The sequence below is a fragment of the Micromys minutus genome (assembly GCF_963924665.1).
Source record: "Micromys minutus genome assembly, chromosome: 1".
Taxonomy (NCBI): Eukaryota; Metazoa; Chordata; class Mammalia; order Rodentia; family Muridae; genus Micromys; species Micromys minutus.
In genome coordinates, this window is record NC_137969.1 from 170459093 (window position 1) to 170486934 (window position 27842).

Here is a 27842-nt window from a genome sequence, read left to right on the forward strand (position 1 = left end):
AAGAGGATGCTGGTGATGTCATCAGAGGCCTACATGTCTTTATCCAGAACTTTTTAACTCTTCAAAGTCTCAAAAAAGAATCGACTTGTTTCTGAGAGAGGGTCTCACTGTGTAGCCTGGGTTAGCCACAGCCTAAGAGAGATCTACCCGTTTCTTCCTTCAGAGTGCTAGGATTAAAGGGATGGCCACCACTCCTGGCAAGGATCTAGTTTTTAAAAATAACTCTCAGTGGTAGAACTGATCTGAAATGAACTCATATGAATTTTCACATATCCCAATTTCAGTGATAAGAAACCCTTTCTCCCTCTGCTACTGTTCTGATGTGGTTTGTCCTCTAATGATTCACATGTTGGAGCCTTGGCCTGGTGTTGTGAAGGGGCTGAGGTGGGGCCTAGGAGGAGTTAGGGTGCTGAGGTACTATCCTTGGAAACAACTAAGGTAGTTTTCTTGGGACCTTCATTAGTTCTCATTAAAGAAAGTTCTAAATAGAGTTTGATGTCTGTCTCTCTGGCTTCCAGCCTGTGACCCATCTTACACATAAACAATTTCAACATTATGTTACTACCTACCATGAAACCACATGGAAGGGGCTGCTTGTTCCTAGATAACACATCTCTGTCCTAGTTTGTTTTCCTTTGCTGTGATAAAACACTGATTAAAGATAACTTGAAGAAAAGGGTTTATCTGGGCTACAGGTTATAGACCATCATTTAGGAAACCCAAGGCAGGAACTGGAGGCAGGAGCTGAAGCAGAGACCATGGAGGAGTGATGCTTACTGGCTCACCTTCCTTGGTATGCTCAGCCCCTTTCTTACACAGCCTAGGCTCACCTGCCTGGGGATGGTGCCACCCACAGTGGACGGGGCCCACCTACATCAATTAATAGTCATGAAAATGTCTATAGACATGTCTGCATCCCAATCTGATGGAAACAATTCCTTGATTGAGATTCCCCTTCCAGTTATAACCAGGTTAGTGTTAACAAAACTATCCAGGGCAGACTCCAAAGCCACTAACTAAATCTCTCTCCCCTTCCCTCCTCCTCCTTGTTGTTCTTATTTCCTCCCAGTGTGAGAGCCGAACCCACAGATCTATAACTCCAGATAAGCACTAGTAATCTACTACTGGGCAACATCCCAGCCAACCTCCTGTTTTTCACAAAATTTCTTTTTTTGTAACCAACCTCAGGTATGTTATAGCAACAAAATAGACCAATACACCCAAGGTAAACAAATAGGATTCTAATCTTTCATATGAAAAATATAGGCTCAAATAATATGGATTCATAATTTCTCAGATTTTAAAATGTAACATAGTTTTACATGGTATACATTTTGAATCAACCGCTAGTAGGGTCTCGAACAATGCTGTATGATCAAATGTGTTTATATTTTACAATAAAACATAAATGTTTGTGTGGTATGCGATAAATAAGATTATATATTGCCTCAATTTAGTTTCAGGACAATTTTCTTATTAAGAATTATTACATATTTTTGAAACAGGGTTTCTCTGTGTAGAGCCCTGGCTTTCCTGGAACTCACTTTGTAGACCTGGCTGTCCTTGAACTCACAGAGATCCACCTGCCTCTGACTTCTGAGTGCTGAGGTTAAAGGTGTATGACACCATGCCCAGCAAGAATTATTTTTAAAAATAGATATTTTTAGGTATTTAAAAAAATAAACAGTGGCGTTCAGGCCTCTAAGGGTAATATCAGCATCTTCTTTTCTTGATGCATTACAAACACACAAATGAGAGCTGGTCAGTAGTTCACTGGTAGAGCACTTGATTCCAGGCCTTGGATTCAATCCTCAGTACCACACACAAAGGAGTGGGTAGTGTTTTCTTGGCTCATGTTCAACATTTAAATTTTAAATTATATTTGTGTGTGTGTGTGTGTGTGTGTGTGTGTGAAAGAGAGAGAGAGAGAGAGAGAGAGAGAGAGACAGACAGACAGACAGACACATAGACACATTGATTAGTCTGAACTAGTACCATATTAGATGCCAAAGAAAGACACTACTTTCTCTTAACGTCCCAAGGCATCACAGAGACCAGGCCTCCAAAAATAAAACCTTGAAAAGTTACAGGGAATATTCTCCAACATTCAGAGATGAACAAAAGGACTTCCAAATGGGAAGAGAGGCAGAGGGATCAGAAAATTGCCTCGTTCAGGACAGTGTCCACAACACTCCTGCGTTATACACACCGAGATAGGTGTGTTCCTCAGACACCAAATAGATGGAAGTTCACAACGGTAGAAGGTGGCAGAGAGATGTAGAGTGTTGGGATCGCAATTTATTGCCTAGCGCAGGAATAAAAGCTACCCACTGGCACAGCTATTTTTGAAGGCTGAACTTATTCACATGCAGTGCTAGTAAAATACCAGAAGCCATACATAATGTCTGACCCCAGCTGCCACCTCATACAGCAAATTTGTCCATGGGAGCCTTAAAAAGATTGACTGGTCTACTGTCCTATGGCAGCAGGAGACCACTTTTATCTCCCATGTTGGGTTTACAATGGCTCTCACACTCCCTCCTTTCCAGACACACAAAAGGTTTTTGTAAAGTTTCTCTAGGCTGTATTGTTGGCTGCAGCAGTAATCATGCCTCATGCCTCGAGGAGTTATAGGGTGTGATTTTTGACTAGTGTCTTCAGAACCTCTGGATTTTAAAATACAGCTGAGAATTTCTGTGTGAGATGTAGACGAAAATGTACTAATTCAGATGATTTACTGGCCCAGTCTTGTCTGCGATCGGCCAGCTGTGGGTTGGAGTTCTCTCTCTCTCTCTCTCTCTCTCTCTCTCTCTCTCTCTCCCTCCCTCCCTCCCTCCCCCCCAGAACCATCAGGTACAATAACACCCTTCTTCTCATGCTCTACCTCTGGTTCCTTTGGGTACCCCTCCCCCACGTCTGATAGCAATATCAGTGTGTTCTACGATTTTCTCAGGGTGAAGCCTGGCCTAGCACCCTAAAACTGTTTACAATAACTGGGGGTATCCCTACTTGTACAAGCTTAAGGAATATGATGTTTACTAGGGGGCTGGAAGTATTCTTCTAAATCGAAGGTCATGAGTTTGAGTTCCCATTCCACCTATACCATGTGATCTCTGATCAACCCCTTATGCAAAATACCCATATTTACCCCTGACTTCTTAAGGCTGTGAGGAGGTGGACAGAACCTGGTCCCTGTCATTGCATTCCAAACTGTCCCAGCGACTAGTCCCGCTAGGGTGCCCCGGATGATTTCACCGTCCTGTAGGGGGCGAGCTACCCACACTGTCTTCACTAGCCCTTCCCTGATGTTCTGGTGGGGAATCCAGGGGGTTGTTAGCCCAGGGGTGGAACTAGGAAGCAAAAGGGTGGGCTCCCGTCCATCCGGGAAGCCGGTGTCCCGGGTTCCAGTCCACGCCCACTGGGTAATGTGGCTAAGGCTCTTGGCGGGTGCGGGGTGGGGGCCGGGCACCGCAGCCGGGGATAGGGCGCGCCCTCGAACCCCTGCACGCCCCGAAGGCAGACACAATGCGGCGGCCCGCAGCGGCAGACCGGCCCGGAGCTCACACCGCCCTCCTTCCTGCGGCCTCGGCTTCCCGGCGGCGCGGTGGCGGCGAGCGCGCCGATTGGCGGCCCGGTCTGCGCCCCGCCCCGCCCCGCCGGCCACCGCCCCCTCCCGGGCCCGGACCCGCCCCTCTCCGCGGGAGGCGTCGGGGCCAGAGGCTGGGTGGCGGGCAGTTCCCGCCGGCTGTGCGCGCCCGCGTCTGGGCTCGCTCGGAGAGGACGCGGCGGCGGCTCCCGGAGCCCAGCGGGCAGAGCTGCGGGCTGTGCGTGCCCCTGCTCCCACCGGGCGTCCCGCAGTGGCTCCCGCGCCCTGCGGCGGCTCCCGCGCCCCGCGCTCCCCTTTGTCCGCGGCCCGGAGCGGCGGCGGCGGTGGGGTCGGAGCCCGCGCCCTGGGCGACTGAGGCGGCGGCGGTCCGCGCCCCGGCGCCGCGGCGATGCCGGACCAGATCTCCGTGTCGGAATTCGTGGCCGAGACCCATGAAGACTACAAGGCGCCCACGGCCTCTAGCTTCACCACGCGCACGGCCCAGTGCCGGAACACCGTGGCGGCCATCGAGGAGGTGAGCCGTAGCCTCGGCGGCGCGGGGCGGGAGGCTAGGGCCGTGGGGATCGCGCTGCGCTCTGGGGACCTGCTAGTCTTCCGCGCCTGGTGCCCGATGTCTAGTGCCCGCCGCCTACGTCCACACCCGGGAAAAGTTTCTGGTCCCCTAGAGCCGGACGCGGCTGGGCCAGCAGTGCCCGACACAGAAGCCCTTTGTTCCCTGAGAGGTGGCTCTGGGAAGAGGCTGCTTGGCCACCTTGGGCCTTTTTTTGGGAGCCCTCCTGTCTGCTCCCATTTCCCTCGTAGGGTTTCAGGTCCTTTGCTCCTATCCTCGGAGAGGTCAACTTCGGCTGCAGAGTCTGTGGCGGCTGCAAACCGGGGACCCCTGCGAGCTCTGCGGCCCCGGAGTGATGGGTCCCCCTTCGCGGACCTATCCAACTTGTTTTAGAAGTGGCCCGGCGGAGGCAGCTGTGCGTTCTGAGCCAACAAGCAGAGCAAATCCAGGGACCCCCCCCCCCCAAGCTGCTTAGGCAGGGGTGCCCATCCCAGCTTGGGAGGCCTGGCAGTTCCCACTGCGTGCCGCAGAGCAGCGCTGCCGAGGGATGTGGAGAACCAGCGCTTTGAGGTCCAAAAGGCCCTTGGTGGCCTCTCCTGGGCTACCTGTGTGGTGCCTGTTGACAGTTTGGTCAGCTCCTTTGCCCTTAACCTGGGAAAGGCCTGATTTTAGCAAGGGCTTTTTCAAGGTGCATAGTCATCGTATTGAGAGGCTAAGCAGCGAGCTCTCCAGATCCCGGGGAAGAGGGACTGCAAGAATGAAGCAGCTTGCGTTGAAAATTGAAGCAGGCTTGGAAGAGGCTGTGTGAGTCTAGGGGCCACGGCTGGCTGTGATTTGGGACAGCCTCACTTTCGTCATTTTCTTTACCTCCCAAACAGAATCTTGAGTTGCATGTTTTCAGCTCTGTAGGCTTTGTGTGTCCAGCTGCACTCACAATTGGTAGCTGGAGTCCTAGACACACACGTGTAGCAGTAGCGAACCAAGGAGTACATTTCCTTTGGCCAGAGTCTTAAGATCAAGGTAGATATTTTAAAATACCTGTGTCAGAGGGTGGGGGTGGGTTGGTCTTCAGAGAGCTTTTAAATTAAGCTATGTCATTACATCGGTTCCCTCTTGCTTGAACAAAGCACTCGCTAGTAAGCTTCGTTTGAAAAAACGAATCCGGACTATTTTTCTTTCTTGAAGAATCTGTTTCTTTGTAGACATACACAGTCAAGACCAGACTCAATGGAAAATACTAGGTTCAGTATCCTGCTATTGGAAGTCTAGCTAGCGTGCCCGCTCTTCTTCGGCCCCCACCCTTTCTTTTCACTCACCCCTCTTCCAAAAGCTCTGCTTGTAAATCTCTTGTGGTGAGTTCAGTGTGTACAGACTGCTTTAGTCTACTTTTGTCCGAGTGGCCTTTAGATGTCCGTGAGGCCTTTAGATGAGGCAGGTGGGGGGGGATGAGGTATGGAGAGCCCCTCCCCCACTGGTGCCAGTTGAAAAGCACTCCGGGAAATAGTCACAGTGTTTTGAAACTACACCATCCACGTTTATGAAAATGATTGCAGTTGAAAAGGCAGGGATCCTTCTGTGGGAAGGGCATTTCGTGTGTGATGTCCTTAGAAGAAAGCTTGTGTTTATAAAGTTGTGATGCCTCTCTCACGGGATTGAATCCGCTAAGTGTCATTAATACAGGCAGATGTTGGAAAGCCAGGCAAGTAGGAGTTGCAATTAAAGTTGGTGTAGCCTCGCTCTGATTAATGTTAGTTTATCGTGGATGAGCTCAAAGCTGCTTTAGCATGCCGTGCAGGAGTTTACCCAGGAGCTCAGTTACTGAGTAGATCCAAGGGAGACTGCATTTGGTCATTTTGTTAAATTGCAGGCTTGCTTTACTCGGCCTAAGCAGAAAATGGATTCGAGTTGGAAACGGGAAAATTGAAATCATTTCAGGCTTATCTCATTTTAAGTAAACCCAGCATCCACTCTGGGATAATAGTGTGTCTGACCTTAGAGTTGGAACTAATTTGGTTGAAAGGACTCACCGTGGATCACTTAAAATGATGCTTTCTTTTCCCCCTAGATTATCTAATGTTCACTTCCATCACAAGAAGTTGGTCTCTGTCTAATGTAATAACACACCATATTCAAAATACTTGGATTTTAAGCAAACATCTTTTTTTTTTTTTAATGGTGAGATGAGACATTAAAGTGGTTTTTTGTGACATACAAAAAGGTATACGTTTCATAGAAATATGACAAAAAATATAAGTCCCTGGCCTTCTACTTAAACGAGTTATGGGATTAGTAAACTTGTCTGATTAACTTTGGCAAACCTGTTTGCTTCCAATGGAGGAAGTGTCCGGCCATAGTCATTTTCTGATTGAAATAGGCTCTCATGGTTTTCGGACCGGTATCTGGAATGTCAGTAGCTAGCTAGGACCTGGTCTGTGCTACAGGTATCAGATCTTTGTGTTTAATCTCTGTCCCTGATTTGTAGATGAGGAATTGGAGACTAGATTAGTTCAGGTTGTAGATCCAGCAAGCAGAGTTTGAACTTGACTTGATGCTGCTTTTACCCACGGCATGGCTTTATCTGATGCTTTGCGATGGTGTGTTCTTGAAACTGCCCCTTGCTGGATCAGCCACCCCCAAGTCAGACTCCCTCACTTTCTAGTTGTATGAATTGGGATGAGATCCTCCTCCTACCCCCTTTTCCATTTTCAGTCCAGTTCACAGTCTAGATAATCATGTCTGTTGCTGGAGGTTCTGGTACAGTACCCAACAGACATCTGACTGATTAAATGCTAGCTGCTTTGCCAGATTTTACTGTAGTTAATATGTAGACTCTGGAAAGGGACTGGATCATGGGAGAAGGAAATGGATGAAGGCTTGTATATAAAAGGACACTGTTGTTCTTTCCCCTAGGCATTCATGTGTGTATGGGGGGGTGGTGGGAGTGGTGGTGGTGGTGGTGGTGTGTGTGTGTGATATGTGTGGTGTGTGTGATGTGTGTGTGTGTTGATGTGTGTGTGGTGTGATGTGTGTGGTGTGATGCGTGTGGTGTGATGTGTGTGGTGTGATGCGTGTGGTGTGTTGTGTGTGGTGCGTGTGCGTGTGTGTGTGTGTGTGTGTGTGTGTGTGTAATGACTCCTGTGCTAGAGGTTGATGTTGTGATTCGTTCCTGAATCAATTCTCCACCACCTTTCTTTCTCTGAGTAGGTTCACAAGCTTGTGTAGCAAGCACCATCTCCCCCCTAAGCTGTACTCCCAGACCCCACGAGTTCTCTCTAACGAGTTTATTGTCTTGGTAACAGGTGAGAGCGTAGATGGTTTGGAACTTTTCACTCTGTGATGACTTTTTCTCTGGGTGACGTAATCATTTTGCACAGTTTTAGCAGACCTTGCAAAGTGCGGAGCGCAACGGGTGTCAGTGTTGTGCTTTTGGAAATAAGGGGGGAAATAAGAAGCTGCGGCATAAATCTGAAAACTGAGCTGCCCCTCCAGCTTTGTTTTTGTATCTTAGTTTATTTGAGCCTCTGGTTACTTTAAAATACTCCGGAAATAGAGAAAAATTGTGTACATTCTTGGGATATGCGTGTTGTTAGTTAGGGCTTCTTCGTCGCTCCATTCATTATGCTTTGCTTATTTGCCATTGATGTAGTTTTAAAAATAAACTTGATATTGACTCTTATGTATTAAAATTTAATCTTCTTCCTTCCGGGGCCACGAGTCTCTTGTTCTGTTGTCCTTGGTTACCTTGGAAATCGCTTTGCTGTTCTAACTGCAGAAGGAGAATGAACATCTGGCCTGCACTGAGTCCCTGGGGGCTGCTGTTCATGGGGCTAGGCTCCGCCCTGCAGTTCCAGTGGGAACTGGCCTTGCATTTGATTCTGAGTTGTGGTCCTTTGTGACTTGTTTGTAAACCAGCGCCTTCAGAATACCAGACTTACAGAGTTTGGATCTATGGTCAGAAGGACGCCATCTCTTTCTCAGTGTATTTCTACCCTTGGAAGGGAACAGGTTAGCAGGTCATCATTTTATGCTGCCCTGAGATCTGAATTGGTGTGTCTGGAACGTTTTGAATCAGTTAGGGTGGAATTGGTTTTCCTCCAGTTGAATTCAGTTTCTCATTTAGGATGGGTATTGTAAGATGCCACCCCAGCTCTCGCTGGGATCTGTTCCTTGGGATCTGTTGCTGTGTGTTAGGTGGAGGGGTTAGAAGTCCCTTCTCTTTGAAAGAACCTGTGGTTCTCTGGGAAAAACGGATTCTCCAGGCAGATCAGTGCCCTTAGGTCTGTGAGAGCATCTATGGTGAAGATAGAGAAGAAAGACCAGGACAGCTTACATGTGGTCAGGGCCGTGGATGGAAGGGCCTTGAATGGAAACCTATCACACGAGGCTCCAAGGTAGCTTAATCTAGTCTTCCATATCTGTGCCCCTACCTTAGGGAAATATTTATTCACTCTTGAGCTGGTGACCAACTAGGCCTTTGGTGAGATTTTCATATCCATCCAGGCTATAAGAGGCTGCTTAGGCCAAGAATTTATAGAGGCTTTTCATGGCGGGGCACATACATTGCTGCGCTTTTGGCCAGTGTAGGAGTAGCCCAAGAATGACGTCAGCTTCTTACTAATATTACTCTGTCTCAGATGCTTGGTGGCCACATGGGTTGGTGGCCACTCTGTTGAATGATACAGATTCAGGGCTTCGTTCTACGTACTTGGAGGAAGTCCTGTTGCTGAGCACAGTTTTAGACCCTTGCAACTCCAAAATGCTTCACCAGCCAGCACCAGCCAGCATGCTGTGGAACTTGTGGAGCCCGATCCCATGGTAGAGCTGTGGGGCCAGAGTCTGCATTTTAACAGCACTCTCAGGAGCAGTGTGTGCACCCGGGTTTGAAAGTACCTTGTTGCCTGCACTGAGTCCTGGCTGCGTTTCAGAGTAGCTTGGTGGGGGAGGGAGTTTTTGTGGACTGGAAGAACCTGGTCTCACTCTGCTGAATTCTGATCTCATATGATTTGGGTGAAGCCTGAAGCGTCCACATTTTAAAAAGGCCTCTCCCTAGTTGATAATCACTGATAGGCAGGTGATTATGTAATGTGTGCAAGGTAGTGATAAGTCAAGGTTATGTATAATTTTGGGGATAGGATGTTGTTTTGGAGGGGAGGTGACCTTTGAGCAGTCAGGAATGTAGAGACTGACTACCTGCTTGCAAAGACGTGAGCATAGAGGAGTCCTGGAAAAGGCCAGAGATGTGTTAGGGCAGACAGAAGACCTGTGATCAGAAGTGAGGGAGAGAGGGCAGGGGCCTATGTGAAGGGGCCAGTTAGGGCCAGATCACATTGGGCCAGATCCCTTGGGGAGGGAATTTGCTCTTTTGCAGTGGAGGGGAACGGAGCTGTTAGAGGGCTTGGGCCCAGACTATCATGGTCTGATTTCCCCTTTAGGATTTACTTTGCTATTGATTTGTATCTGTATGTGACATGCATGTGCAGATGTCCTCAGAGACTAGAGCTTATGGAGCTGGAGTTACAGGCAGCTGCAAACTGCCTGGTTGTGGGTGCTGGGAATGAAACGTGCGTGGAACCCCTGGAAGAAGCAGGAAGTTCTCCTAGGCTAGGCCATTTCTCCAGACACCAGTTCGCATTTTAAAGATGGTTGTCTTAGGCCTGGGAGAAAAGTGGGAAGATCAGCAAAGGGGTAGGGGTTCGTTGCTGTCATTTGGGTGCTGAGGTGGTGGCAGTGCAGAAGGCCAAGTGTCCTTTGAACTGGGTGTGGGGCAAACGGCACAGCTCTTGCCCTGACACTTGAAGCATGGGCGCCATCAGCACCAGGGCAAAGCTGACCCTGTCCAGCACGCCTCAGTGGCAGAGACCAGGCCCACTGTGAAGATTGGCTGGCTAGAGGACTTACTGCAGATTCTGAGGTGTGGAGGGGGCTGAGGGGGCCTTAGCTGCTGCCGTGTTTTGGGGCAGATGCTAATGGGTGATGCTTGTTACTTTGCACACTCTCTCCTTTCCAGCCCCTCAAACTCTTTGTACTGAAATGAGATCAGCTCATTTAGACACGGTTCCCTAACTCGACTCCGTGACTGGGCCTTCAGAGTAGACCGCTTGCTGCTTTTCTGCCCGTGTGGGTTTGGCGTGTCTGTGACGCTGCAGGATCAAGGGGCCGCCGCTGGGAGCTGGAATGCTGAGCCTGTGTTTCTATGTGATACCTGTTCTTCCAAAGGGATTTGGTTGAGTTTTTCTCTTCATGTATATATTTAGGTTCCTGTCCTATAGTGTCACTATAGTGAAAGAGGATAGGCCTGTTGAGGACTGACCCTCGGGTTTTAGGTTTTTCCCCTTCTGTACCGTGTATCTCTCTGATGGCATACCTCTTTTTAGATGGACCATGTACTCTTTTTGTTCTTTCCTTGGGCTTACCATGTAGCCCAGGCTGGCCTGGGAGTATTACAGGTACCCTACAGAAAGAGGTTAACACGTAGAATAAAAATGTAAGATTTCAAATGGAACCAATTATACTAAATTCAGCTTGTAAAACATTAAAAAAGAAATATGCATACAGATATGTCATTTTTTAAAATGATGTCAGAATTTATTATTGGGCTAAATAAGTACTTCAGTTGTGGAGTACTATGAGTGTAAATAATGCTGTGTGACATTGCTAATAATTACAATGTGGAGTTGTGGCACCTTTTATCTGAGGCTCAGGTAACAGTAACACTAAATGGGATGTGTTGCTTTCATTCACAGTTGAAGAAAGGCTGGATTTCAGTTAGATGCCAATGATGTGTACACACATACATTTCTTTTCTCTCATCCAAGTAGTATATGGACCCCTTAAATTCAGACGAAGGATTCCAGGTTTGATGGGATGATGTCTCGAATTTGACTTTGGATGGCTGGTTCTTTGCAGACCGTGTAGCTATCATCAGTGTCATGAACTAGTTCTAGGAATCTTGCTGAGAACAGTCACACACTGAGCTACTGTTAGCTAGTGAGGTGGTAGGGGTGTATAGAAGAGCCCTGGGGGGTATGAGCTGCCTTACTTTGATGTCAACAGGGTAACCCTCGCAGCTCCATGGTGAGGTCTTGGGTGGTTTCTCTTGCTCTGAAGTATGCTTCTGAGTTTAGCAGGCCTACAGTTATACCCCAGAGTCTAGTAGTTAGGATCTGAACCTGGTGGCCTCTGCAGGCCAGCTCTACTGTTTGTCTAACATGTTATTATGTGCTGGCCTTGATGTAGTTCGAGCTTCACTGGGAAATGACAGTAGCTTCCTAGCCACCTTCCACCCAAGGGATCAAGGGAGCCTTGACGGACATTGTTCTTCCAGCAAGGTGTGTATGAGCTCACTGCGGCAGCAGAGCATGGATGTTGGGTTTTCCTTCCTGTCTTCCTGTATTTGTTGGGCATTATTAAGTACATCCCTCAGTATAACCTGGTCATTACTGAAGCCATAGAGAAGATTGGTCACCTTATCGACTTCACAGAGCTGGACTGAGATGGAGCCAGGATTTGGACCAAGATTTTTTCCCTCCATGTACATACGTATCCTATGTGTTCACTTGTGTGTGTAGAGGCCTGAGGTTGACATCAGGAGTCTTCTTTGATCATGTTCTACCATATTAATTGAGGAACAAATCACAATTGAATTTAGAGCTCACAGGTACAGGCTAGACTACTTACCCTGGGGTCTTCCATTTCTACCTCCCGAGCGCTGGATTACTGTCTGGCTGCCATGTCCACCCAACAGTTATATGGATTCTGAGATCTGGACTCTGTCCTCAGCTTTGCATGACAAGTGCTTTATCCACTGGGTCATCTACCCGGAACTCAGATCAAGCATTTGGCATCAGCATCTGCTGTTTCTGCAGACACCTGTTCTGTAGAGCTGGTGTCTAAGGAAACCTTTACTGCATTTGATGCCTTTGGTTCAAGGCCGTCTCTCTTGCTGCTGTTTTTAGTGAGCAGGCTCTGGTACTTTTCTTGAGTGGGGACTCCAGTAGATCCCTAGGGCTGCTCTGTTTCCTCCCTTCCTTTTCCTGTCCTGCCTAGTCCAGCTCTGCAGAGATGGGGGCCAACCATTGCTCACACTCTGGCAAAAGGCTGCTCTACCAAGGGTGTTATTAATGATGTCATCCTTCTACAGGATGCTGGTGATGGCTTTGCCGATAACATCAGGTAGTTGATGAAGACAGTGTCTTCACATGATGGGTTTCCTTGACATAGAATTTTAACAAACCAAGCAGACTTTTTAGGGCCCCTCTCCCTAATTTCTCAGGAGAAATTTTGTGGTTTTATTTTTAAAGACAATGACAATAACCGGTATTTTTATTTTGTGTTAAGAAATGTGCTTATGACAGTTGGTTACCTAAATCCAAATGGTCAGCACTGAAGCCATACCTATAAATAATAAACAGATTGAACAGGCTGTGTTTATGTATTTTGGAGTATACATATATGTATAGAATAACATCAAAAGAGGTTATGCATTTGAAAGAGAGCATGTGGGGATATGTGGGATGGTTTGGGGGTAGAAATGGGAGGTAGAATTTCAAAGAATAAAGAAAAATAATTGGAAGGCAAGAAAACACTAAATGGGCTTATTTAAGGTTATTCCTTTTTTTTTAAAAAAAGATTTATTTTATGTATGTGAGCACACTGTCACCATCTTCAGACATACCAGAAGAAGGCATCAGATCTCATTACAGATGGTTGTGAACCACCACGTGGTTGCTGGGATTTGAACTCAGGACCTCTGGAAGAGCTGCCAGTGCTCTTAACCACTGAGCCATCTCTCCAGCCCCAAAGTTATTATTTTTTTTTTTGAGAGAGGTCATATTTCTTTTTCATAGTTAAAGAAATTGAGGCACAGTGGAGCTTGTGACAGAACAGGAATCCCGACCACTTGAGAATTAGAGCCTTGTTGGTTCTTCAGTGTCCTTTCACTGTACAGAGGTGGGTTTCCTCACTGCAAGTCGGTGTTCACTGAGTCTCTGAGGGCCAGACTCCATTGTTGTCAACTTAGAGGAGACAGGATCGACACCTCCAGAGCCATGAAGTGCTAACTCCTGGGGATTAGCATCAGAGACCTTTTTTCTTGTTTATTTCTGAGGTAGGGTCTCTTGTATCTCAGGGTGGCCTTGAACTCTATATACCAAAAATGACCTTGGATTTCTGGTCCTCCTGCCTCAGTCTCTGAAGGCTGCAATTACAGCATGTGTCATCATGCCTGGTTTATATGGTGCCAGGGATCAAACCCTGGGCCTCTCGAATGCCAGGCAAGCATTCTACCAACTGAGCTGCCTCTGTAGCCTCTAGAGGCGTTAAACGAGAGGCCTTCGCTGCCGCACAGTGAGTTGTCAAATAATACACCTGCTCTCTATGGCTGTGAGTTCCAGAAAACAATCTGGGTTGGCCTCCTAGTGAACAGACTCAGAATGTGCCTTCCAGGCCAGCAGATCTGTGCGTGGTGAGGTGACCCTGAAGGATGTCTCAGGCATGTACAGGTCCAGGCAGAACCTGACATCCTGCTGTCTGTTAGGGGACTTTGGACAGATGTGTGCTATATTCCCCTTAAAGCTCCCCATCTGTTACTAAGAAGCTTTTGGGTTTGAACTGGTGACCACTGGCTCTGCCTGGAATGACGGAGGGCTGGGTGAAAATACACATTACTTTCGGTGACCCTCTTTTCTCCTACTTTTATCTATCAGTCGACTGTTTTGTAGTTGTACTTTTCGAGAGGTTGTTCCCCACTGTAAAGTCCCTCCCCAAATATCCACATACCTCTGCAGTCACCATGACAGTTGTCACATGATCTAGAGTTCTGTTGGGCTCAGTACTGGCTGACATTTGGGACAAGCAGGGCTGTGTTGCCTGTGGTCTTTTGCAGCCATGAACCACATGCATTGGTCTCTTGATTCTGCTTTGTTCTGTCTTTCTGGCAAAAGGCAGGCTGTATTGATGGTCACAAGGCTTTGTGCTCACTAGTGTGGGCGACTGGATGTTGCATGAATGTTGGCCTTTTCCCCTAAAGTTATTGATCGACTTACTTGCTTACTTATTGTATATATGTGTGAACCTGAGTGGGTGGAGGAGGCCAAAATAGGAATCAGATCTGGAACTGGGGTTTATCAGTGATTAGGAGGCCCCCGTGTGGGTCCTGGGAACTCCACATGGTTTCTTTGCAAGATCTGCCACTGCTCTTAACCCCTAGCCATCGGTCCAGCCCTCTGACTTTTGTATATTGAGGTTTTAAATGGAGGAGAGTGGTGTTCTACTCACGTAGCATCGATAAGCATGGTTCCTGGTTGTTTGTGTTTGACGGGATGATATTAGTAGCCAGAGAGTTAGGAGGGCTGAGGTCCAGTTTTGACTGGGCTTCTGTTCTACTGTGTGACTTTGAATTCCTCCCAGGAAGTCTCTCCTCTAACATTAGGGCTTTAGCTGATCTTTGGCCACCCTCTCCAGCCTGAAATGCCCATAGCTGTCTGTGTCATAGTATTGAATTTAGACGGGAATAAATACCAGTAAGAAATAGCTACTCTGGAGAGGTATTTAATCATCTATCTTCAAGTTTAATTATTTACACTGAGATCATTGCTTTGTCTTGTTATGGTACTCTTTATTTTTGCTTTAAGAAAAATCAAACTACAACACATGTATCATAAAATTGTTCAGGCATGGTAACACAGAATCCTGTTATTGAGGCTGGGTGGACGGGTCAAGTTTGAGGTCAGCATAGACTCTTAGTGAGTTCCAGGCCAGCTATGTCTACAGAGAAAGACTGTCTCCCTCTCATTACCCGCCATCCTTGTAAAGTACTGGTTCTCCACCTTCCTAATGCTGTGACCCTTTAATACAGCGCTTCATGTTGTGCCAATCCCCAACCATAACATTATTTTCATTGTAATTTTGCTACTGTTATGGATTGTAATACAAAAATTTTGGAGATAGAGGTTTACCAAAGGGGTTGAGACCCACGAGTTGAGAAGCATTGCTTTAAAATAGCCAACTCTGTGAGTTTAGTGTATTCCCAGAGTCTAGGCACCTCCACTATTCAATCCTAGACCTTTTTTTTCCCCCTTAAATAGGAAATGTCACGCCTGCTAGCAGTCTCTCTGTCCTCCCTTTTCCCCCTCATCCTGGGCCTGGATCTGCTTTTAGCCTCTGGATTTCCTTACTGTGGGCATCTCATATATGGGATCAGGTATTTTATGGCTTTTTGTGTTGACTTCTTTTGTGTAACTGACCTTTGCAAGGTTCATTCACATTGTAGCAAGAAACTGCACTTTGCCCCTTTTAATGGCTGAATAGTATTTCATTGTGTGTTGCAGTACATTTTGTTTGTCCACCACTTGATGGATATTTGAATTATTTCTTCTCTATTATGAATGATGCACTGAATTATTTTTTGTTTTCGTTTTTGGCAAGCTTTTGTGCAGACATACACTCTCACTTCTCTTGGAGCCGAATTCCCAAGTCATAGGGTGACTCTGTATTGAAGTTTTTGAGGAACGAGAAACTGTCAGACTTTAAAATGGATATATCATTTTGTATTCCCTCCAGCCATGTGTAAGTGTTCCAATTTCCCCACATTCTTGTCAACACTAATTATTGTCTGTCTTTTTTGATTATGTCCTTTCTCACGGGTGTGAAGTTGTATCTCACTCTGAGTTTATTTGATTTGCGTTTCCTTGATAGCTAGCTAGCTAATGAAGTCAAGCCATGTTTAATGTGCCTGTGGTGCTGTTCGTATGTGTTATTTTTGGAGGTCTAACTTTTCAAATTCTTTGCCCTTTTTTTTTATATTGGCTTGTATTTTTATTATAAATTGTATACACACATCATAATTCTGGATACTAGACAGTAATCTCTCCCCTTAAATGCTTTCATTTTTTGATTGTCATTTCATTCACATCATGGTATCCTTTGAAACAAAACATTTACATTTTTTATTTAAAATATTTAATTATGTGTGTATGTAAGTGTGACTGTGCATGTCTGAATGCAGTGCCCAGAATTCAGAAGAGAGCATCAGATCCCCTGGATTTGTAAACTGCCTGATTTGGGCACTGAGTTCTCTGTAAGAGCCACACACGCTCTGTGTACAGTTAGTTTCTTGTGAACTTGACACAGCCTAGAGTTGTCTGCGAAGAGGGAACCTCAGCTGAGGAATCACCTGTATCGGAATGGCCTGTAAGAAAGTCTGTGGGGCATATCCCTCATTAGTGGTTGATGCGGGAGGGCGCAGCTCACTGCAGCAGGGCTGGCCTTAGGTGGTCCTGGTTTAGATAAGAAAGCCACAGAGAGCAAGCCCGTAAGCTGGGTTCTTCCAGAGTCTCTGTTTCAGTTCCAGAGTCCAGTTCCTGCCTTGTTTTCCCTTGGAGATGGACCATGAGCTAGAAGACGAAGTCGCTTTTGGTCCTTGTGCAAGTCACAGTAATAAAAAGCAACGAGGGCCTGCTCTTAACTGCTGAGTCACCTCTGCAGTCCCGAGACATACATTTAAAAATGTCGATGAACATCTGTGGACTCTCCCTCTGTTCCATTGCCCTCTCTGTTTATCACACAGGCTAGTGTTCAAATGAGGAAGTACGAGTCTTAACTGTTCCTTTCTAAAGATCGCTTCAGCTCTTCTGGATCCCGGGGAGTTCCGTGGGATCATGTTCATCATCTGCAAATAAGCCAGCTAAGACTCATGGGGAGCTATATGGAATCCATAGATCAGTATAGACACCAGTAAACCGTCTTTGTATCTCTTTATCTCTGTACTTGGGTTGCTTTCCCATTGAAGTTTTTAAATTAATTTAGCAATGTTATGGTTTTTGCTATATTATATTTCTTTGCATTATTTTGTTTAAATTTGTTCTTAAATATTTTATTCTTCTGGATGTTATTGTGAATGGAATTTTTTTTAACCATCATTTCTAGGTTATCTTTAGTGTATAGAAATACAGTTGATATTTGTATACTAAATATAACCTGAACCTTGATTGATTTATTTACTGGTTCTTACTGTGTTGTGTATATTCTTAAGATTACCTGTAGCATGACATCATAGATAGAGATAGTTGTAAGGTGAGCTGCCTGCTGTCTTCCTTCCTTCCTTCCTTCCTTCCTTCCTTCCTTCCTTTCTTTCTTTCTTTCTTTCTTTCTTTCTTTCTTTCTTTCTTTCCCTAATTGCTGGACAAGTCTTAATCATTTAAAAATATCATTTGGTTTCCAGAATAATAATTTTCTGAATGACTGGCTTAAATATACTTTTTAAAGCTTATTTATTCATTGTATGTGTGTATGCACGCACACACACACACACACATGCATTGTGGTGTGCATCTCATACGTGTGTGTAGAGGTTATAGGACAATTCTGAGAAGTCTGTTTTTGTACTGGATGTGGTGGCACACACCTTTGGTTTTTAAATTAATCATTCTGTTCATTTACATCTCAAATGAGATCCAACTTTTCAGTTACCCCTCTACAAGCCCCCATTCCACAATCTCCCTCTACTCCCCTTTGCCTCTATGAGGGTGCTCTCTTACCCACCCACCCTCTCCCACCCCACCCTTCCAACATCCCCCTACACTGGGGCATCAAACTTCCACAAGACCAAGGGCCTCCCCTCCCACTGATGTCAAGCAATACATATCTGCTACCTGTGTATCTGGAGCCATGGATCCTTCCCTCTACACTCCTTGGTTGATGGTCTAGTTCCTGGGAGCACTGGGTGGTCTGGCCAGCTGATGTTGTTCTTCCTATGGGATTGCAATTCCCCTCTGCTCTTCCAGTCCTTCCGCCAGCTCCCCCTCTAGGGTCTCTGAGCTCAGTCTGATGGTTGGCTCCAAGTATCCACATCTGTATTGGTCAGTTGCTGACTGAGCTTCCCAAGGAGCTGTCAGTGGCACATACTTTTAATGCCAGCACTTGGGAGGCAGAAGGAGGTATATTTTTATGAGTTTGAGACCAGGTTGGTCTACACAGTGAGTTCTAGAACAGCCAAAGCTATGTAGAGAAACCCTTTTCCAAAACAAGTCGGTTCTCACCGTCATTATGTGAGGACTGAGCTGAGGTGGTCAGGCATGGCTGCAGGCACCTCTACTGACTGAGGCATCTTTCTAGCTCTGCCTTTAATATTAAAATAACTATTTTTTAATATGTGGCTGAAATTGCTTCTATATAATTGGATTCATCTTCCTTCTCATTTGTTTTTTTTTTTTTTTTTTTTTTTTTGGTGTGTGTGTGTGTGTATGTGTGTGTATGCTGAGAAACGGGGAAGGTTCAGAAACCTGGAGTTTGGTTGCAAAGGAAAATAGCAGGGAGGGCTCCGTCTGATTCCTAGGAGATGCCTGGTTTGGGCGTGGTGTTTGCCAGTCACCCAGGTCCTGGTTGAGTGGGAACAAGGGCCATACGCTTTCTGCAACATCCAATTCCATATCCCCCGTCCCCTTGTTAACGGGTCTGTCCTGCCGGGTCATCTTTCCAGGAGCATTTCCTTGACTTGTTCTTTCAGGGCAGCCACCCTTCTTCACTGAGGTCAAGGTTGCTGGTCCTTGTCACACCGTACGCTCTCCCATTTGTTCCTTTTGGGAACAAGTGATGCCGGTTTACGACTGCTGCAGTCTGGTTGTCGGAACCTGTGGCATTTGTTTGCCTCAGACACTGGCTGTGAACTGATTTTCCCTTCAGGATGCTCAGGATCCCTTTCCTGGTGTATTTGTAGATTCCCTGGACCATATGGGAGTCTGGGGTCAAACTGTAGCAGTAGCAGGGAACATGGCTTCCTTTCCTACTGCTCCTCCTCCTTACTACTGTCCAGAGCTGAAGCATATTCCTCTATCTTTTCAAATGATTTATTATTTTTGATAGCCATATTGGAGCTTAATTTTCAGAGTGCACAATTTCTTTATGGTCAAAGTAAGAGAGGGCTTGATTGATCCTAGGAACAAGATGGCTTTAGCCGTCGCTAATATAAAATCCCTCAAGGGCCCCTGTTTCATTTGCTCTTTTAATTTATGAGCCGTCTCAGATCCTTCATGCATCTATATACTAAGCAGTAAGGCCCCAGCCTGTCTCGTTCTGCACTTCATTTCTGCCTCAGACACAGCAAGGACTGCTGTACTCAGTGTGTAGCTGACAGTCTGTTAGATTTGGGGCTGAATTAAGTAGCAGTGCTAGCAGATGAATGAATATTTCAGACATTTGTTCACTGTTTTTCCAAAGGAAAATGCACTGTAAGCTGTCAGCCACAGAACATGCATGCGTGAGAGTTTGGGGGATGGACAGAGAGGAGACACAGTGATCTGGGAACAGCAGATCCCTCCATCCCCGTGTTCCCTTAGCAGAGGCCAGTGGGAAGGAGAAATGAGGGTTAGATGGGAACAGAAGGCAGGACTACTCCCCGCTCCACAGGTCCCAACGCAGTTCTCACTCTGAAAACTAAAACAACAGAAAAGCCAGGAGAGTCGGTCTCGGCGGGCTGAGAACCGTGTGATCCCTCAAGGAAAGTTGACATGAAAATAGTTTATAAAGTTTTGTTGTGAAGTCTGTGAGCTCATGTTCACTGAGAAAATTCATCTGTGTGAACAGCTTCTTCCTGCGGTGCTGACCCAAAGGCGTTTTCGGTGTCTCTTTGAGGGTGGCATTTGGTCAGTGGTGGGATGATACAGACATGGGTTTCTGTGGTATGGGAACAGGCTTTGACCCGTGGGGGCCCGTGTCAAGTATGAGGAGAGGAAGGCGTCCTGTGAGGGAGTGAGCCAGTGTGTGCCTCTGTCTCTGTTCTCACACCCAGGGTAAAGAGTGAGTTTTAGTGGTGTCCAGCCTGTGGCTCAGGGTGTTAGTGTTGGGTGCCCAGGCAGTCCCCCTTAAAAGGCTTGGTGTAGTTGTCATAGTCAAGGTTGGCATGGCACATTTTGAAACAATTAGAGAAACAGGGAAGTATTTCAAGACTTACGGAAGTCTCTGCTCCCGATAGTATTTCAATTAACGACTAATTTCTTCACTGAAAAATATTGATCTTCTCCCCTGTAACTATTCCTTAATCCGACCATCTATAAGAACCTTTTCTTCTCTTTTCTTCTTCCTTCCTTCCTTCCTTCCTTCTTTCCTGTTTGGTTTTTTGAGATAGGGTTTCTCTGTGTAGCCCTGGCTCTCTCTAGGTAGACCATTCTGGCCTCAGGCTCAGAGATCCTTCTGCCTCTGGGACTAAGGCGTGTGCCTCCACCCGGCTCTTCTCTGAACTCTGAAGGTGGTTATTCTTTGTATTTTTTTTTTTTTTTTTTGTCTCTTTTTGTCCATCCACCCATCTTGTCTCTTTGCTGTCATCCATGCAAGGTTCGATCATGGAGACCAACCTAAGATGTGTGTACTTAGAATCACGAAGTTTTGGGAGATGTGTGTGATACCCACACAGCTCCAGGAGTGTGTCCTGGCTTCTCTCCCTTGTAGCATGGGACTCTCAGAGGAGGAGATAGAGACAGCTTGAGTTGAGGTCTCACGCAGGCTGGTTTGGGACACCCAGACTACATCCTGAAGCTGTTTCCTATACGTGCCTGCAGTGTTCCAGGTCTCTCACCTCCCTTTCAGTATTTGCCTGCCGCAGTGACCAGGTGTCTAACTGATAGAAGCAGCCATGTCTACCCTTGGAAATTTACAGCTAATGAAAACAAGGGCTTTTGCCTGCCGCCTCTTAGATCATACATAAGCCTGGGGACAAGTGGACCAGAGCTGGGCTATGCAGGGCGGAGCGTGACCATTGGAAATGAATTCAGGAGGTTGTGGGGAGGAGATGAAGCAAGCTTCAGGGTCCTTGAAGCAGGACTCGCTTTGCTTCCGTTCACCCAAACGTGTCTTTCTGATCCCCTTGCATCAGAGAGGAGCTGAGAAGCTAGAGCAGGCTCGGCTGGCTGTATATGTAGAGATGAAGGCTGTATACTAGAAATCTGTGATGGTAGTAAGACTATTAAAATACCATCTTGTCCTCACACTTAAGGGACCTGTTTAAAAATCATTTATCAATACATCATTTATTTATATGAAGCTTGTTGTACCCTGGGGAGCAGGGTTTTCCCCTGAGGCTATAGTAGGGACCAGTCTGCATTTTTTTTTTTCCTTTTTTAAGTTCTTTTTTTCCCCAAATACCATGTTTCTGTTTCTTGATCTGAGACTCTTGGGCAGTGACTTTAAATGCACCTTCCAGCCTAGGGAATCTGTGTCTTGGCAAGTCCAGCTTCCCTGCTACTGATGCAGGCTCTGTAGAAAAGATAAGAGAGTGGAGTTGCTGGGCTGCATGCTGGCCCCTGCCCAAAGCTTATCCCTTGCTGCCACACATGGCCACTCCTTGTCACTTCTTCCTGTCTGGGCACAGGGATGTTTATGAATAGAAGACTCAGGGAGTTGGCCATAGGGTGCTTGGGAAGATAAACCATCCAGGGAAAGTGCCAGCAGGCCTTATGATTGACTCAGACCATCTTTAGCATCACTGGTACATGTAGGCTCTCACCAGGGAAAAGCAGTCCTTGGATACTGAGGAGTGGAAGCAGAGGTGTTCTAAGCCAGCCCCACCTTCCTGCTGTGTGGGAATTAGGGCTCCCCATGTGCTCTTGTGGGGGGGGGGCTGAGAGAGGACTATGAAAGGGGAGAGGGATGTGTATCAGCTAGGGTAGGGAGTGAGTCTGGATCTCCTCATTTTTCTCCCAGCATCCCCAGTCTTCCTGTATCTGAGATGTCTGTACTGTTTGTGAGCAGCTGTCATGTCCAGTAGCCTGCATTTTTAGGGTGTGTGACCCCGCTGTACCCGTCAGCCCCCAGCTGTAAGGGTAGATAGATGTTTTAAGTGGAAATACCACCATGTTCAGTAGTTCTGCCCAAGGGAACATTGTGGGCCCTCCCTGGGCATCCCTGAGTGGCTGTCTTCTTACAGAACGGCACCCACACCACTCACACTGCAGCCCGGCTTCCTGCATTTGTTCTAAGTTCCTGAAAGCAGCCACAGATTCCTGACACTGCATGCTCATTTTTCTTTTCTATGTAAAATAAGCTCTTGCTTTGACTTTGACTCTGCTATTTTCAAAGCACTGTTTGGTTAGAATAAACCCTTTGCAAGCTTTGCAGACAAGTGGATGCCCCTGATGGTCTTTCATGATTCATAAAGTAAGACACGGAGTCAGAGTTGTGTCAGAGTCTGGAGCTCGGACCTTATAGTGGGTCTTGTCCAGTGAATGACCACATTGTTTTCCAGAACCAACTGAGTGTCTGAGAGTCCTCAATAATGACTTTGTAGAGTTAGTGAGTGCACATGTACACACACACACACACACACACACACACACACACACACACACACACACACGTTACAGGCTCACACTCCTGGAATTACAAAGTTCTCTGAGAGGTAATACAGGAGGCTGATGAGGATCGCCATGAATTTCAGGTCAGTTAATTCTACAGAACAGAACAACAAAGCAAAAAGCCCCGGAAGCATAAAAAACAACAATAACAGAAATCACAACAGTGTTACTACCAAGTCAGTGTGTGGGCGTCCAGATGCTCCTCCTGTGCACGTCTCTGTCCAGGCTCTGAGAAGGGATTTCATGTGCAGTGTGTGCACTGATTGTTAGTGTTGGTTACTATTAATACCGGCCATATTAGCTGTTCCAGGAAGAGGTGCTGCTTATTCATAATACTCAGATAATTGCCGTAGACTGGGGAGAGCAGACCGTGCAGCGTTACTGAGCAGAAGAGTAATTACAACTTAAAGGCAATGGGGTGAATCTTTCAATGCGAGGTGTTAGGAACGCTAACAACTACGTGTAAGGGGCAGTGCGTGGCATGCATTTGATAAGAAGGCATGTTTAGCCACACAACCCCAAGGACGTCCTAATCTCGAGTTGTTTATCACTTGAGAGCGTCCCGAGAGCCCCTCATCCTGCCTCAGCATTAACAATATGCTCATGTCATCTGTCGTAGTGGATACTCATTCCCGTTCGATGTGTATTTCTGTCTTTGCTTCCTGCCCACTCACTCAGTGTTATTCTTGAGAAGAGAAAGGGATCCAAGATGAGAGCTAAGTGGTACCCAGTGTTTGAGGCTTTTGTGATGCCCTCCACCACTTTCACGTTCTCGCCTGTTTGCTCTGTTCTCATATTTGATCCCTGCCCTGTCTGAGGAGAGGGGTGAGTTGGGTGATTGATGAGGGAGTGCGTCTACTTGGGGCTGGTAGCAGGAATATCTGCATTCTTTGAAGAGGGTGACCGCACCCTGTGTGAGGTAGACAGAGTGGTCTCTGACTGTCACAGAGGTCAGAACTGGACTGCCCTTGGGACACTGAAGTTTTCAAATGCAGGCAACAGCATTTGTGTGTGTGTGTGTGTGTGTGTGTATTTGTGTGTGTATTTGTGTGTGTGTGTGTGTGTGTGTATGCCCTGGGCCACGCCAATGCAAATTCTTTCTGTTGCTACTGAATATATGCAAATTTATGCTGCTTAGTTGACAAATGACATTATGCAACATAAATGAAATTTCAGCCTTCTCCACCTTGGTGTTCAGGTGTGTTGGGAGTCCTGATTCTTGTGGAATTTTTTTGTGAAATTCCTGCAGCTCGGAGGCTGCTGACAGAGACACTGTGGCTGTGGAGGAGTCAGGTCAGCATCTGGATTGAGTGGTAATGCTTGGCTCCCCTTGGAAGGCTGTGATGGTCTTCACAGGACATAGGAGCCCTGCAAAAAGAGTAGGGGTGTGGTGCAGAGAGGGGAAGGCAACACCGTGGGAGGAAGGCAGTGTGCCCCGCCCACCCTCACCAGTTCATATCAGAGACAGAAACCAGCAGATTTGGAGACACAATAGGCTGTGGGCGAGGCTGTGTGTGCTGGAGGGTTCCATTCTGTCTATGTGGCTTCTAGTATGTGCTTCATTCTTGCTCTGGGAACTGGCCACTGGGTCGAGACAAGACTCAGTGTCTTCCATAGGGCAAGTATTGTTCTCACTTCTACGGCTCACACTCCCTGAGAGCTTTATTGTCGGAGCATGTATACCCAACAAACCCGTAATAATCTGGGCAGAAGGGGAGTCTTGAGGTATTTAGGAGATGTGCACCTAGCCCAGCGAGGCCCCGTGAGTCTAGAGCAAGATGGACTAGCATTGGGAAATGTGTCCAGGAGGAGCCTGCAGCTGTGTTACAGGGCCAGCAAAGATGATAAGATTGATAGGTAGTCCTGAGTCACCTGCACATAAAACCACTGGGGGCCACATGTGGAGTATACCGATTTCTAGGAAGGAACACGTTACATAGCTCAAGGCTGTGTGTTAGAGAAGAGATGGATTTTGTAGCAGTAGCAGCAAGGAAGGTGAGAAAGACACTGGTTGAGAACAGCTTCATAATTCTTGCAAAAGGGATTGTCATGTTGGTCTCCTAGTCCTTCATTGACAGCCTGTCTGTCCTTTCCAGGAACGAGACCGTTTACTAATGTGAATAGAGGCCAGGATTTCTGGGAGGTCACTTTCAGAATAAACAGACACATAAACCGATGATGACGGACCACAGGGGCAGTTGCTATGACAACAAGACATTCATCATAACAACCTATGGGAATGGACAGGGTCTGGTAGGAGATCTAGAGGACCAGTGATGGGGACGTGTGCAGACTGCCGTAGACCAGCACCAACACAGCTGGCATGTTTACCGAATAGAAGCGTGTCAGGAACTCTGAGCTGAGTGCAGGACCTGGGGTGGAGTTGGAACCTGCAGAACTCTTAAGCTCTCCCCCTAGAAGGCAAGCCCACAGCTATTCTTAGGTGGTGACTGGGAGGCAGGCCTCCTAAGGGAGCGCTGGAGGGAGAGAACTGTGTCCACACATGTATCAGGGCTCTGCTGCTGCTGGGAGTGGAGATGCTAAATATAGTGTTTGCATCTTCTGAGCTACCTGCATACATCAGTAAGGAAGGGAAGGCTGTCAGGAAGATGCCTGCCTTTCTAATCGGGAGGGTTCTGGCAAGGGCATTGAGGACAGCAGCAGTGGCAGCAAAGCCAGGTGCAGTGTCCACTCTGTCACCAAACATATGGGGGTGAGGCCTGTGACAGGAGGGCTGTCCTTGGCTTATTCCTTGGTGGATGTTGGGCCAGTTTGCTTCCTGGCAGCATGGTCTCTCCCTCCCCATAGCTCCCGCCCGGCATGGAGATGGCTGGTTTGTGGTTCTGTCGGTGACTTTCCTTGAGCCACTTCCTGAATGTGCAGAAGGAATTTCCTCTTCCCGCCAGCAGAATGGAAAGGAAGGGAAGGCAGCATTGCTCTTTTCTGTCTGCAGCTGAGAATCCTCTGCCAAACAAGGATTGCTTCTCTTCCAGGGCACAGGTGACATTTTCCTTCAGCTTCTCAGTGGGGCTTCTGGCTCTGCCTTCTCTGACCTTGGCCAAGAGGAGTCTGGTGTAGGACTTAATGTCAGGCCACTTTTCAATGTGCACCTGGTGTGGCGGGCCTGGGCTTGGTCCCGGTGTGGTTTTCTTAGCAAGATGCCAGAGAACACCTGTCACTGTGATGCACAGCCCTTCTCTACAGCTCCAGGTCAGGTCCTGGCTATTTCCCAGCCAGGCCTCACCGCCTTGATCCCAGCTTCTCCCTGGGCCTGCCTGGAGTTTGGGTGTCTCTGGCCTCCCCACTCTGTCTCCACACTCATGCTGTTGTTTGGAACATCTCTGCCCCCTCTTCTCCTGGAGGTGTGCCTTCCTTGGGGCTTTCCCTTGCTTCCTTTGGGGGACAGATGCCCTTCCTCCAGTAGGTAAGGGTTTCTTCCTTCCCTCAGTCCTAGCCGTTACTGCCCTTTCTGGAAGTGACATCTGTAGCCAGCACCTCTGGCCTGGTGTATCTCCTAGTCTGTGAATTACCTGCTGCTTTACTTTTCCTCGACCTGGTCCCCCGTTCTCTTCTGCAGCCCAGCTCACAGCCCTGCCATTATCAGCCAGACTATTCAATAGCCTCTGTCTCCACTGAAGTTCAAGACTTGACCTTTTTAATTGGAACCCGAGTCTGACCCCATCGCTCCTAAAACCCATCTGCTTTCTTTTCTCCTGCTCCTCTGAGATATTCAGCCCTTTCACCAGAAGGAAGTCACTGACTTCAGCCAGATTTTTTTTTTTCTGTCTCCCTTTACCTTATTAACTCATAAACTCTGTGGGGACAAGAATCTGCAATCATGTCCTCAGCACCCTGATTGTGCCCCGGGACATCACACATGCCTAAGAAATATTTGTGATTTGGTGTGGTAGCTCACCCTTGTGATTCCTGCACCCCAGGAACTGATGGGTGCTCGACAGAAACCAACAAGAGACAAGAGAGTATTTGTAAATACATAAAACTGACCAGCAAATCCAGCTTAGGTAGCCGGGTGGAGGACCCTGCCTGGGAGTTGTGGTGTTACTGTTTCTAGGAAAGAAGCTTGCAGTTTAAAAGTTGAATTTGGAGCTGGGTGTGGTGACACACGCCTTTAAACCTGGTGCTCGGGAGAAAGAGGTAGTCTATCTCTGGTAGTTTGAGGCCAGCCTGGTCTACAAAGAGAGTTCCAGGATAAAAATTTAAAAAATAAAATAAAATAAAAATTTAAAAAAGTTGAATTTGTTGAGTATGTATTCCTCAAAAAGCAAGGCACTGTTTGAGCCAGTTTTACCCTGTGCAGGAGGAAGAAATTCCAGGTTAAACACTCCCACCTGCAGTTTATTCCAGATCCACAGCTAGCAGAGCTCCAAATTGCTGCTCGAGAGGGCGGGAAAATGCCCGCCAGTCTGTGCTCTGGGTTTTTTTTTACTCAGTGGGACCAAGGCTGCTCTGTGTTAGGAGATTGAGAGATAGGGCTTTGAAAGGGTCTGATTCATCCAGTCATTGTTCGGGAGGACTGGGAGGTTAACTCTGGCGGTAGCTTCTGATAGGGATCAGCAGCTATGATGGAGACCTGTATTACGCTAGGGCTTTGAAGAGTCTGAGAGATGAGATGAGCCGGGGCACCGCCTGCACTCTCCCCTGCTCTTCTATCTTTTCTGTTGTCTTGCGCCAGTGAAGACCGCGGTACGGGTTACATCGACAGAGGCTTTTTACTAAACGATCCTTGTTTCTTTGTAGGTCTAGTAGCTGTTTAGTGTTCGAGGCTCCCCCCACCCCACCCAAAGAAGGGGCTTTTTAGTAAATTCTTCAGATTTTGCTCTGTAGAGATCCTTAGGAGTTTGGTGGGTTGGGATTACTGCGTTTTAAAGGAAAATCCAGAGAAGGGATACAGTTGGCCTGTCCTCTACAGAGTTCGTGTTCTGCCTTATCCTGAACAAGGATCACACATCTGTCATCTGCCCTGAGGCCCGCTGGACCTGAACTCAAGTCGCTGGCTTCACCTGCTGACACTTGTGGCCCCGGGAAAATGCCTCATTTACATGTTTAAGAAGCACTTATGTTGCACTTACTGCATACCTGGCATGGCGATGGTGCTCAGTGAGTGTTAAACACAGTCTGAGTGTGTTGTCATCCTGCCCGTGTTTAGAGGAGAAAGGATGAATCAGACCCCCAAGGGATGTTGAAAAGCCAGAGTTCCAGGCCAGCTCAGTCTTGGGTTCCCACTTTGTCCTGACCCTGTCTGCCCCATCTCTCAGGGTTTGAACTTGGAGTCTGTAAGAGAGACATTGGTAGCTTGGCTGCCCTGAACCAGGGCTGTTGTGGG

The 27842-nt window shown here is 47.1% G+C and overlaps 1 protein-coding gene across 2 annotated transcripts in view; it reads left to right on the forward strand.

Moving 5' to 3' along the window:
- The first annotated feature begins 3807 nt into the window (after positions 1-3807).
- The window catches only part of ASAP2 (ArfGAP with SH3 domain, ankyrin repeat and PH domain 2), a 156162-nt gene continuing 132127 nt past the window's right edge, over positions 3808-27842 (forward strand). For both annotated transcript variants that reach the window (XM_080938356.1, XM_080938357.1), the window contains exon 1: positions 3808-4121. In XM_080938356.1, the coding sequence (XP_080794482.1) occupies positions 3996-4121 (126 nt within the window). In that variant the 5' untranslated portion in view covers positions 3808-3995. The remainder of the gene's footprint in view (positions 4122-27842) is intronic.